A 12,699-nucleotide genomic window follows, 5' to 3' on the forward strand; every position below is an offset into this window, starting at 1 on the left:
CGATGTATCAACAATTTTTAACTTATAATTATTTTTAGTGCATATTTAGTTGTAGCTGATTTTTACACTTTAAATAAATAAAACAGCTTTTAGCATCTAGTTTGGTTAAATGGTTAAAACAACAATTCTATATATATATATATATATATATATATATATATTTGAATAACCTGCACTACTTTAAGAATGCAGTGTTTGTTTGGTTCTTTTAATTAACTTTTTGCTCTAAACTTTTTTTATGCTTACATTATGCTTTACATTAATTTATATTTCTTGGAGTGATTTTATTCATTTAAGATAGAATCTTCATTTTTTTTCTCCCCAATACATTCCTAGCCATCCCGATGATGATTAATTGGTGGGAAACATACTCAGCAGAATTATTTGAAGGTGTTGCACCAGACAGTAAAGGCACAGAGGCAGTGGCTTGTGGGAAAGATGGTAGGTTACATTACTAATCCTGCTCTTAAAAACAGGGCTCCTCTTAGAAAACTAGTTTAACTTACAAGCACTGAGAGACTTTAAGAAAGTTACTAATCACGGGAGCAATGAGTCCCTTTGGAACATATTTTAACTGACAAGCCCTTACAGCCTTTCTGAGAAACAGGATAGCACTATGGTCAAAATGAAGTGCAAATTAATGAACGTGCATCATGAGGAGAAAGAGGAGGGAACACAAATTAAAATATAATGAAAAAAAGCCTCTCAGAAAGGAAATATATCAGTTTAGTGGCAGTGTTGCCATGTCAGGGGTGAGGTGGGAGATGATTTTCTCCCCCTCCCCCCATCTCTTTTTAAAAGTCCCAAAAGGAATAAAAGTAGGTGGCATAGTTAATTTTTTATTATTTTGTTTACTAATTAAATCCATGTCCCTAAGGCCAAATTTGGCCTAAATAACTTTGTTGCCACGTTTTCTTATTTACCAAGCATAGTGCTTAATACTGGCCCTGAACGACATCATTAGCCCCCTTTTGTTTGGACTAATTTAATTTTCTATCATTGGTCGTCTTGCACCTGTGGATGGCATTCATGACTGAAAAGAATTTAACCTACTTTTCATCAGCTTGTTGCTATAGGGTATTGTAAGATCTTATGAACTTTTGTCTTCTTTTTACAGTGAAGTAAGGCAGAGAGTTCAAAACGTGGGTGTTACTGGAATTAACAGTTCCCAGGGTTGGTCCATATATGCCATTGCACTGGGTTCATTCACGCTTTGTCCATGTACAATGTAGCACTCACTTCCCATGCGTAGTCAATGCCGATACAAAAGAGTGATCTAGGCTGGTGTTTCTCAGCTGGTGGTTTGTGACCCTGGGGGCTCAGGAAAGGCAGTCAGGAGGCTGTGAGATGTTGAGTGTTTCATTATGATCTAAAGCAAAGAAAACCTCACTCCCCCACTCCTGCACTCCCCTGTTCATTGTGGTCAGTGTTCTCTGTCAGCCTCTTGAAATATACAAGTTATATATAGACTCAGCACGGATACATGTTGTATTCTTACTTTTATAGTAAATGTACAGGGGTCAGAAAAGATTTGGCTTCCAATAAGTGGCACTTGCTTACTTATCTCAGCTGTGAAATGAGGCAGTTTGCAGCTGTGCACAGTAACCCTTTCATTGCCTGTATCCCAGCCAGCGAGACTGAAACCCCTGCGGTGGTTAGTAGAAATGGGGACGAAGCAGAAAGTTTTGATGCAAACCGGCATTGAGTGCTGTCAGCGATCGCAGGAGAGCAAAGGAACCCAGGGATCGTTGGTCACTAAGTCTCCCAGGCAGAGGGCGGGAAAGGGGGAAAGAGAAGACAGAAAATGGAGGAGAAATAAGTGGGGGGTGGGAAGATCACAAGCTCCCAAACCTGCCCACATCCAGTCATAAAGTCTAAGGCCAGAAGAAACCACTGGATCATCTGGTCTGACCGCCTGTCTAGCACTGGCTGCCAACACCCCCCAGCACCTGCCCACTAAACCCAACAGCTGGAGTGAGACCAGAGTCTTACAGCCCACAGGAGACTAGACTGTTATATGCCCCAGGCAGAAAATAGGAGGGACCGAAGTGCCCCAGTGCCCCAGACCCCTGCAGTGGCAGGGGTATGGTTAAGTGAGATATTTCTGGGCGATCCTAGTGAGTGCCCCACACCCCACGCTGCAGAGGAAGATGGAAAAAACCCCAGGTCACCTACAACCTGACCTAGGGGGAAAATTTCTTTCCTATCCCACCTATAATGATCCGTTAGACTCTGAGCATGGGAGCACAAAGAGAGAGAGAGAGAGAGATCCAATCTGCCCAATATCATGTCTTCTTCTCTGGCTGTTCCTGAAGCTTCAGAGGAAAGAGAGAAAAAAAACCCTCTAAAAATACATAGGGGGGCAAAATCCCTTCCTGACCCCTAGCAGTCTTGGCTAAAACCCTGAAGCATGAGGGTGAGGAACATAATACATAAAATGGAAGTGAGCCCCACTTCATGGTCCACTGTTTGTCTCTATTGACCAAGCCTTCCAGTTATCACCAGGAAACATCATTTAATTTACTGGACTTGCCCTGGGCAGACTTCGTCTGTCCCTGCCTCCACCTGGTCCCCACTGTTGGGGGAGTTGCCCTCAGGGTTTTAAAACTAGCACAGTGGGTTTAGCACTGGTGGGAAGGGCCGGGTCTGGGCTGTGATAAAGTGATGAAATGTTTTCCCAGCTTGTGAGTCAGAAACATCTTGTGCAGGGAAAGAGCCAGGGAAGATCATGATGTGACAGGAACTAAAGGTCCTTCTGAAATCTTCCCTGTCCACCCTTCTCACCCTGACAGGCGGCAGAGTAACGCCCACCTTTGGCTCCAGATTGTCCCAGCCTCCCAGGGGACAGGGAAGGGAACAGGCTGTAGTGGAGCCAGTCCAGGTAGGGATTATTGCGGGGTTGCTAGTGGGTTCCTGCTGGAGGGAGAGGGGCAGGAAATACTGAGGGCCTGGGATCTTTGGGGGAGCTCAGTGTGGAGGTGGGATGGGATCAGGAAATACCTAGGGTGGAGAAAGGGAGGGGGACAAGGCGTGTGACAAACTTGCTGGGAATTGTTTAACACAAGTCCTGGATTACGGGAACAGACCCATGAGGTTTGGAAGAGGAAATTACCCTATTTGTAGAACGGGGCTGGTGGGGGAACCGTGGACAGCACTGGGGAAATGTATCAGATTCCCAGTGCAAGAACATGAACCTGCTGGCCAGAGGCTGCTAGGAGATTCGAAGGAGGGGTGGAAGGTTCCCCACCAGTGGGGCCTAGAGTAGATAACCCCTCCCCTTCCTTCCAGCTGTTGGCAATGGGAAGCCTGTTGGGATTCCTACTGGGGAGCCGACCCTGAAGTCTTCTGGGGGCCCCATCCCCCGCATCAGCCTCTGGCTTGTAGGTGTGTGATGGATGAGAAGACTCATCTGCTGGGGGGATGAGGGGATCTCTATCTCCCCTCCTGTTTTGCCTCCTGGCTGCTCTGAGCAGGGTGGGGATGGGACCCTGCTGACTGTGAGTCTGCCAGAGCTTCCATTTGATGGGCTCCTCTCCCCCATGAATAGTGGGGCTGTGAGTGGGGCAGCAGGTTGTGAGTGGGGGGCTCTTGCTCTTTCAGGGGCCGGTGATCTTCGAGGAGGTGGCTGTGTATTTCACCAGGGAAGAATGGGCTCTGTTGGACCCCCGTCAAAGAGCCCTCTGCAGAGACGTCATGCAGGAGAACTATGAGAATGTGACCTCGCTGGGTAAGGATTCCTGTCCCCTCCGTTCTTAGAAGGGGAAATGAAGAGTTAAGGTTCACACCACCCCCACAATGCCACCTCTGCTCTGCCCTGTCTCAGCAACAGCCCACTGAGTGTATTGAAATGGGGCAGACTAGGTCCCTCAGGGTTCACATGCACCTCCCTTTATATCACAGTCACAGCTCTGCCCAGTTACTCCAGCTACTCTCTCCACCATACCAGTTCCAGCTACAGCTGACCCAGTGCAGGGAGCATGGGAGGGGAGAAGATGATGGGAGCTAGTGGTTTGTGGGTGCCACAAAGTAGGGAAGGCTGAGTGTGGTGGGAAGGAAAGGGATAGGTATGTGAAGACTAGAGGGAATCAGGGAGGGATGGGTACCATGGAAGTAAGAGGAGGTGAGGAATCAGAGACACCGCAATCTCCTGGGACCACAGGAGTGTGGTGGTTTGGGGGAGTGGAGCCTGGGAATGGAGACAGGGGGTGGAGTCCCAGCAGTGGTGCTGTTGGAGGGGGAGGATGGGTGGGAGCATCTGCGGATCCTCGGAGTGGAAAAGATTGAGGATAGTGGGAAGGGGATGGGAGTGGTTGCTTCCAAGGAGCAGACAGGATCTGGTGCAGTGGGAAGGGAAGGTTTCAGGGAGGCAGATATTTGGAGTCCTCCACTGAGAATGCTCTTTGCCATAGTCTCTAATGACCTCTCCCTAAGCAGAAGCTCAGAACCAGTGGTCCATCCTTATTCTTCTTGACCCGTCAGCCGCCTTAAATACCACTGACCCATGGTCGTCGTCTTGACATCTTGTCTGCTTCCTGGTTCCTCCTACCTCTGTAACCACTTCTTCAGCGTTTTCTTAGGAAGATCGTCCTCACCCCAACTCCACTCTTCTGTGGGGTTCTTCAGGGCTCAGTCCTTGGTCATTTCTGCTGCAACTTTATCTCTGGGAAATCTCACCCCCAAACACAAATTCAGCTACTGTCCGTATGCTGATGAATCACAGATCTACCGCTCTAACTCCAGACCTGTCTCCTTCTGTCCAAACTGAAACCTCTGCCTCCCTCTGATGCCTCCTTGTGGATGGCCAGCCATCAGCTCAAGCTCAACAGCTGAAATGTTGATAACAGAGCTCTTAATCCCCCAAAGCAGCCCCCACCTCCTTTCTTGCTTTTTCAGCCCAGAATGAGCTGATGGAATCTCAGAGCTTCTGGCAATATTTGCAAACTCAGATGAACAGGAGAGTCCCAGAGGACTGGAGAAGGTTAACATAGTGCCCATCTTTACAAAGGGGAAAAAGGAGGAGCTGGAGCCTAGTCAGCCTGACCTCAGTACCAGGGAAGCTACTAGAGCAATGCATAAAACATTCAGTTTGCGAATACCTGGAGGATGAAGGGGTAATCGGTAGCAGCCAGCATGGATTTACTGAGAACATAGCATGACAAACCAGCCTGATATCCTTCTTTGATAGGGTAACTGGTTTGGTGGCTAAAATAGGCCTGGACTTCAAAAAGGCTTTTGACACAGTCCCATGAGTAAGCTGGAGAAATGCAGGCTCAACAGAACTCCCATTAAGTGGATATATAATTGGTTACACAACCGCAAGCAAGGAATAACTATTATTGGAATGATGTCAGATTGGAGGGATTTCTCAAATGGGGTTTCACAGGGATTTGTTTTGGGTCTGCTGCTATTTAACGTCTTCATTAACGACCTGGATGTAGGAATAGAGAGCATACTGATCAAATTTGCAGATGACATTAAGCTGGGGGGTGTTGTCAACACTTTGGAGGATAGAGCAAAACTTGAAAGGGATTGTGATAAATTGGTGACCTAGGCTCTAGACAGCAATGACATTCAAGAAAGACAAGTGTAAGGTGCTACACTTTGGGAAGAAAAACCCAATGCACAAATCCTGACTGGGGGATAACTGGCATGGCACCAGCACCACTGAGAAGGATCTGGGAGTTGTGGCGGATCACAACCTCAACATGAAGTCAACAGTATGATGGTAATACAAAAAGAAGCAAATGCATTAAGAGAAGCATAGCCTGCAAATCACAGGTGGTGATGGTACTGCTCTACTCAGCACTGGTTAGGCCTCGGGGAGTCCTGCGTCCAGTTTTGGTCACCAGTGACTAGATAGGATGTAGAGGAAACTGGAAAGAATCCAGAGGCAGGTGACAAAGATGATCAAAAGGGTGGAACGCAAACCAATGAGCAAAGGCTGATGGAACTGAGTGTGTTTAGTTTGGAAATGAGTTAATGGGGGGGGATATAATAGCAATCTTCAAATACTCAAAAGGCTGTGTGAGCATGTGTGGCCGTCCCTCCTGGTCTGTCTCAGGACAGAGCTGCAAAGTCTCCAAGCCCAGGCCCTCAGGCAGCGTGGGGGAGCAAACAATTAGGGGCTTTGCCTAGGTCAAGCACCAAACAGTCTAGCGTCCTTGCTCGGCGGCCGGTCGACCAACACAGGCCTCCTGGCCAAAGGTGGAGTGGCAGGAGGTAGGGGGACCCTGACCCACCTGACTCCACTGGGTCCTAACAGTGGCAATATAATCCACCACTGGATCGGGGGGATCCAACCACGACACCCTTACTTAGTGTCAGGCCAACACTCAGCCAGACGATGGTCTAGTTTCCCGGGGCTACTTCCTACAATCCCCAGGGTTTGGTACCTCTGGCCTCCATTTCCCCGGGTCGGTGGTCTGTGGCAGCCCCATCAGCTCATTGGCACCTTGACTGGCTGGTGACCCTGGGAGCTTTGTCCAGTCCTCTGGTGGCAGCCCTAGTGGGTCCTCAGTGTCCCACTCTGGCAGCGGGTGATAAGCGTCTATCTCCCTTGGCAGCTCCAGCCCAGCTGAGCTGCCGGGCCCCTTCTTGTATTTCTGCTTCCTGTCCCACCCCAGATCTTCCGGAGGGGTGGAGGTGGCTTTCTTGGCTCTGTAGCCCAACGGGCGGGTTGTGGTCCCTGCTGGTCTTCCCTGCTACAGGCTGCCGTACAAAGGATGGAGAACAGTTCTTCTCTCTTGTCACAGAGGGCAGGACAAGAGGCAGGGGGTTCAAACTACAGCATAGCAGATTTAGATTAAATCTCAGGAACAATTTCCTAACTGGAAGAACCGTAGGGCAATGGAACAGACGCCTAGGGTGGTGGTGGAAGGTTATTCACTGGAGGTTTTCAAAAGGCAGGGGTTAGACTAGATGACCTTTGTGCTCCTTTTAACTCTGTGGTTCTAAGGGGAACTGGGGTTCACCTTTGGAAAAAGCTAAAGCGAGCGTGTCACTCATTAAGGGTATTTCTGCACAGTGTCTGGAAGCTGCCTCCCAGCCAGAGTTCATGCTGACTCACTACAAATAACGGTGTAGGCGGTTGGTTTGTAGCTTGGGTTCTAAAGCCAGGGGTTGAGGTGGTGGGTGGGTTGGATGGTCTGAACTCCAAGCGGAGCCCTAACATCAAAGCAATGTATCCACAGCCATTTTTAATGCACTAATGTGAGACCCAGCCTGGAAGGCAGCTGACTTCCTGATGCACCTTAGATGTACCCTAAAGAGATCGGTCCCAAGGGAGACTGTATGAAGGTTGGGTCACCTAACTCCCTGTAAATCCATGACCCACCCCCCTCCCTTGGCACCCTGTCACCAAGCCTTAGCGGGTCACAACTGAGGATGCCAAATTCAGGACGAACTGCTGAGAAATAGGGCAAACACAACCCCAAAGTGGTGGTTATTCTTTTATAAGTTTCAGAGTAGCAGCCGTGTTAGTCTGTATCCACAAAAAGAACAGGAGTTCTTGTGGCACCTAAGAGACTAACAAATTTATATGAGCATAAGCATGCATCTGACGAAGTGGGCTGTAGCCCACGAAAGCTTATGCTCAAATAAATTTGTTAGTCTCTTAGGTGCCACAAGTACTCCTGTTCTTTTATAAGATAGACCAAACCAGCCACAAAAGTAAACTCCTGTTTCACCACACTGGCTAACAAGAAAACATAAAGACAGTTTTCTCAGGCTTTCTGGTTCTTATAACACCACCAAAAACACTGGATTCAGAGATGAGTGGTTCTTTACAACCAGTGTCTTTAAATGATAGTTTCTTTGATCCCAAAGGGCCAGCCACTCCCAGGTCAACATACAACTTAAATCTTACCCAAAAATCATGCTGGTGCCAATCCTTTAGTATCTAATATCTAAAGGTTTATTCATAAAAAGAAAGAGGAGAGTTAAAATTGGCTAAGGGAATCAATTACATCCAGTAATGGCAAAGTTCTTGGTTCAGGCTTGTAGCAGTGATGGAATAAACTGTTGGCTTAAGTCAGGTTTCTGGAGTACATCTACAGCTGGGATGGGTCATTCAGTCCTCTGTTCAGAGCTTCAGTTTGTAGCAAAGTTCCTCCAGAGGTAAGAAGCAGGATTGAAGACAAAATGGAGGTGTTTCCAGGGCCTTTTATACTTTTGCCATGTGAAGGGCATCCCATTGTTTTTACTGTGGAAAATAACAGCAGCAAGGTGGAGTTTGGAGTCACATGTGCAAGTCACATGTTCATTCCCAATTTCCCTCAGTCATTGCAGAAAGCCATTACCTAGATTCCAGACAGTCCACATGACAAACTACATGACTGTCCACTCAGTGTAGATGGGCTTCTCCCATGGTCCATTGTCAACCAGCTGTGTTTTGATGAACAACTTAATTTAACAGTCCCGCCAAGATGTGCTAGTTAGCTGCCTTGTGGGTGTTACCCTGTTATGCTTATAAGAAGCACATGGGATCTTTTTCAGGGAAAAAGACAATATGCTGAATTTATTGAAGGTACAACAATTAGCATAGGCATTCAATCACACACTACACACACACACTGTCCCGCCAGTCGATGTTATAGTTACCAGTCCAGAGTCCGGATCAACCTAGTGGCCAGCTAGTTTGATCATGAGTAGGAGGAGCCGGGTTCTGTCGGTTGCAACACGATCCTCTGGGGAAGTCTTGGCAGAATGAACCCAAAGTTTCATGGCAAGGCACCCTGGTTATATACTGATTTTCCTTCATTGGGACCAATGAGTTTTGCATTGTCATGTTGTAATGAATTGTTTGACGAGTGCTTGTTTTCTTAAATTGTCCTTTTCATTCTTTATCTTGATCTTTCATCAAGTAGTTCCTCAGGGAGTTCTCCCATGTTGGGTTTGATCACAGCTATTTTGTCCCCACTGATAGATGCCTGTCTCATCTTTAGAGTCATCAATCAGCCGCCCTCTGGCATTTCAATAGGGACGTGTTGCAGCCTCCTGGTGCCCTTGCGTCTGTTGCCGCTTCCTTCCTCGTACATCTGGTTCAGCGATGGCCTTCACGCTTACCTCTTAACACACACATTCCTCATTCACACACAAAACAGAATTAATTTACACACAACATTTTGAACAGGAACATCAAATCGCAATGCAAAAGAAAACCACCATGGCATTCTTTTACTTATTTTAAAATGCTAAACCTGCAACAAATTGGTGACCCTCAAAGGTCTGTTACTGCCTTGAAATCAGTCCAGACACAGATTCTGGCTGATGTATTTCTACCCACTGGCCCATTTGGCCATTCCTTTCTGTTACTCAAAAAGGGTGACTGGCAGGATGTGCTCAGATCAAACCCAATACAGTTAATACAGGTCAGAATTATTCCATATCCTTCATTCTAAATCGTTAAACATAAAACTTAACTACAAAATTTGGGAAGAGTTTGGGGGAGTTCAGTTCTGATTTTATTGACCTCTCTCCAGGACTTGTTTTGGTTTGGCCTTCCCCTTTCATCCCTTGAGAGTTTCTGTCTCTATCACAGCAGGTGATATCAATGTGAGTAAAGAGGAGCAAATTCTCAGCAGGAAAGTTGAGCAAGTGGATAAACACAGAAATTATCGGAGAGATTGAAAAGGAGTGTCCAAGAGTCTGAAGAGAAACTCCTGTAGATTTCAGCACAGACCAGAAAGAGAGCGGGAAACCATCCAGGCGAATAAGTGGGTAAATGATATTCCTGTCGGGAATCAGAACGACCTCAACGAAACCACAAACAGCAGAATCCTCATGAAGGGGAGAAAAAATACATGCACTGACAAGAGTGGGGAAGAATTTATGTGACCTACCATCCTTAATAAAGCATCAAGAGAATCCACACAGGAGAAAGGCCCTTTGAATGCCATGAGTGTGGGAAATGCTTCACTAAGAGCTCATCCCTTTCTGAACATCAGAGAATCCACACAGGGGAGAGGCCCTATGAATGCAGTGAATGTGGGAAAAACTTCACTCACAGATCAGGCTTTTTTCGCCATCTGAGAATCCACAGAGGGGAGAGGCCCTATGAATGCAATGAGTGTGGGAAAAGCTTCAATCGCAGCTCGCACCTTATTAGGCATCAGATAATCCACACAAGAGAGAGGGCCTATAAATGCAATGATTGTGGGAAAAGCTTCACTAAGAGTTCAGCCCTTTCTGAACATCACAAAATCCACACTGGGGAGAGGCTCTTTGAATGCAGTGTGTGCGGGAAAACCTTCAATCACAGCTCACACCTTATTAGGCATCAGAGAATCCACACAGGGGAGAGGCCCTATGAATGCAGTGACTGTAGGAAAAGTTTCACTAGCAGCTCAACCCTCTCTGAACATCAGAGAATCCACACAGGGGAGAGGCCCTATCAATGCAGTGAGTGTGGGAAAACCTTCAATCGCAGCTCAAATCTTTTTACTCATCAGAGAATCCACACAGGAGAGAGGCCCTATCAATGCAGTGAGTGTGGGAAAACCTTCTCTTGGCTCTCAACTCATGTTACCCATCAGAGAATCTGTCAGGGAGATCAACACTATAAAAACCTCTAGGGCTATCAATACTTCTTTTTTCTTTAATAATTTTCCTGGTTCCCACACAGTAACTTTTGAAGCTGTTTGAACTATGTGCAGCAGCCTTATCCCTCAGCCTGTCCGGATGAGTGGCCCATTTTTGCCTTTTTACAGTTTGCCCTGTTTTGAGGTAGACCAGTTTGTCCTTTCTACCAACTCCATTGTCTCATGAGTAATTTGAGTGTGCCCTTTCTATCAAGAGCCAGGGAACATCACATTTATACCATTCCTCCTATTGCAGAGTTATTGTTAGTCACCAGTGATTCAGATTGTATCATTGCCAGTTGTTCTCCCATTGCTCTGGGTTGTGCTGAAGAGCAGTTCTATTGGGAACTTTTCAAATATCTAAATGAATAGGAGCAGAGGCAGGAAAAAAATGTCATTTCAGCCTCTGTGACACCACAAGGATATGGGGCAACTCAGAGATTCCGTCCTTCCCCATCACTGCAGAACTGTTACCTTTTGTCTGAGCCAGGCAGAGTTTATTTTCATCACATTCTGTCCATCCACTTTTCAAAGTGTCATGTAATGAAGCATTCTCCATTGTCTGTGCTTGGAGATGATGGTTTGACTTCTTTAATCCTATATCAGAGTCACTGTGAGTGCAGATGTAAATGTGAAAGACCTGGAAGGGGAATTCAGATGGATCCCAGACACAGTGTGATCATTGGGAGTTTAAATCCCAGGTTCCATCTATTGGTAAAGCCACTTCTTACAAGGTAGTTGTTTTGTCCCCCATTATGGGGATGCTAGGATACTAAAAATGTTGTAAGTTACATAACTGACTATTGAGATAGCGCTGAGTGAAGCAGGTTTGAATGGCTCAGAGGAGAATGTGATGGGAGGATCTCTTGTCCTGATTCTGAATAATCAGATGTAACCTGCTCTAGAATTTCACTTGACACTTGCATTGTCATGTATTCTGTCTCTCTGTGATGTGGGTTTCTATCTTTCCTGAAGACTGTTTGGTCACCCAGTTGGATATTAGTTCAGTTTGATAAGATGTAGCTCAGATTTATTGGAGAATTTAAGACAAATGACCATTTGCTAAAGTCATCATTTATGATTTCAGCTTTGCTTTTCCCCCTATCCCTCCATGATGACGTGGAGAAAGTTCAAGTGGAGTTCTGTCAACAGGAGAGAACTGTCCAATTTACTGCACATGCTAACAAAGACACAGCAGTGATTCTCCACTCAGAAATGGTTAGCCAGCAGCAGAACCCCAAGTAACTGAAGGAAGTGCATATGATCACAGTGTAGTTCAATTGTTGAAGTCAATATTGTCTCAGCTGATCTGGGGATAGAATTCCACATTAGGTGATTTTGAACTAGACAAAATGCCCATGTATTTGGTTCCCAAATGATATGTACCCCAGGCCCAACAAAAGATCTCTCCTAGCTAATCCTATGTTACAGACAAAGTGTGGGAGGGCGGTTCCCATTTTACAGATAGGGAGACTGAGGCCCAAAGATGTGCTATAATTTATCCATGTTTGCACAGAAAATAATGGGACCAAACTGGGAACTGAATCCAAATTTTCTGAATCACAGCCTGGCCTTTAACCACGAGCCAAGCATTGTTGATTGCATGGCAGAGGCCTCAATGGAAATTTTCAGAATCTCCGTCATTGGAGGATTTTAAGAAGGGGTTATACAAACACTTGTCAGGGATGGCCTAGGGACACTTGGTCCTGACTCAGGATCACTCCCTGCCCCACCTTTCTATATGATTCAGTGGATCATCCTATTTATAATGACCAAACTTTTCTCTCTGGAATTATCCATTAAATCGGGTCAGCAACCTATGGCAGGCGAGCCAATTTTTAATGGCACGCGGCTGCCTGCTGGGACTCCACATGTCATTAAAAATCCTGCCGACGCAGCAAGCCGCGGGGTCTGCAGTCCCATGCCAGAGCGCTGGCTTAGCGCAGTAAGCCGCTGGCCCTTCTCCCAGAGCCCAGCCACCGCCACGCAGCGCTCTGGGGTGCTGGGGCTGCATGCTCCCGTGGGGCAGCGTTTGGCTCCATGAGGAGGGAAAGATGCTCCCCGCTCACCTGGAGCCCTGCTGCCACGCGCACAGCGCTCTGAGGGGCAGGGTGGAGCAGGG

General features: G+C 46.8%; 2 protein-coding genes across 2 annotated transcripts in view; both read left to right on the top strand.

The window, feature by feature from the left end:
* The first annotated feature begins 418 nt into the window (after positions 1–418).
* Positions 419–12,699, top strand: part of LOC116830889 (uncharacterized) — a 44,101-nt gene continuing 31,820 nt past the window's right edge. The window contains exons 1-4 of the mRNA XM_075059799.1: positions 419–441; positions 1,118–1,173; positions 2,793–2,881; positions 3,601–3,727. Coding sequence (XP_074915900.1) covers positions 3,694–3,727 — 34 coding nt within the window. The 5' untranslated portion in view covers positions 419–441; positions 1,118–1,173; positions 2,793–2,881; positions 3,601–3,693. The remainder of the gene's footprint in view (positions 442–1,117; positions 1,174–2,792; positions 2,882–3,600; positions 3,728–12,699) is intronic.
* Positions 4,105–11,637, top strand: LOC116829818 (uncharacterized). The gene is given in 4 exon segments (XM_075059800.1): positions 4,105–4,120; positions 4,894–4,978; positions 9,787–9,859; positions 9,861–11,637. Coding segments are annotated over 4 exon segments (885 nt in total). The 3' UTR covers positions 10,572–11,637.

Source organism: Chelonoidis abingdonii, chromosome 21, assembly GCF_003597395.2.
Source record: "Chelonoidis abingdonii isolate Lonesome George chromosome 21, CheloAbing_2.0, whole genome shotgun sequence".
In the NCBI taxonomy this organism is placed as follows: Eukaryota; Metazoa; Chordata; order Testudines; family Testudinidae; genus Chelonoidis; species Chelonoidis abingdonii.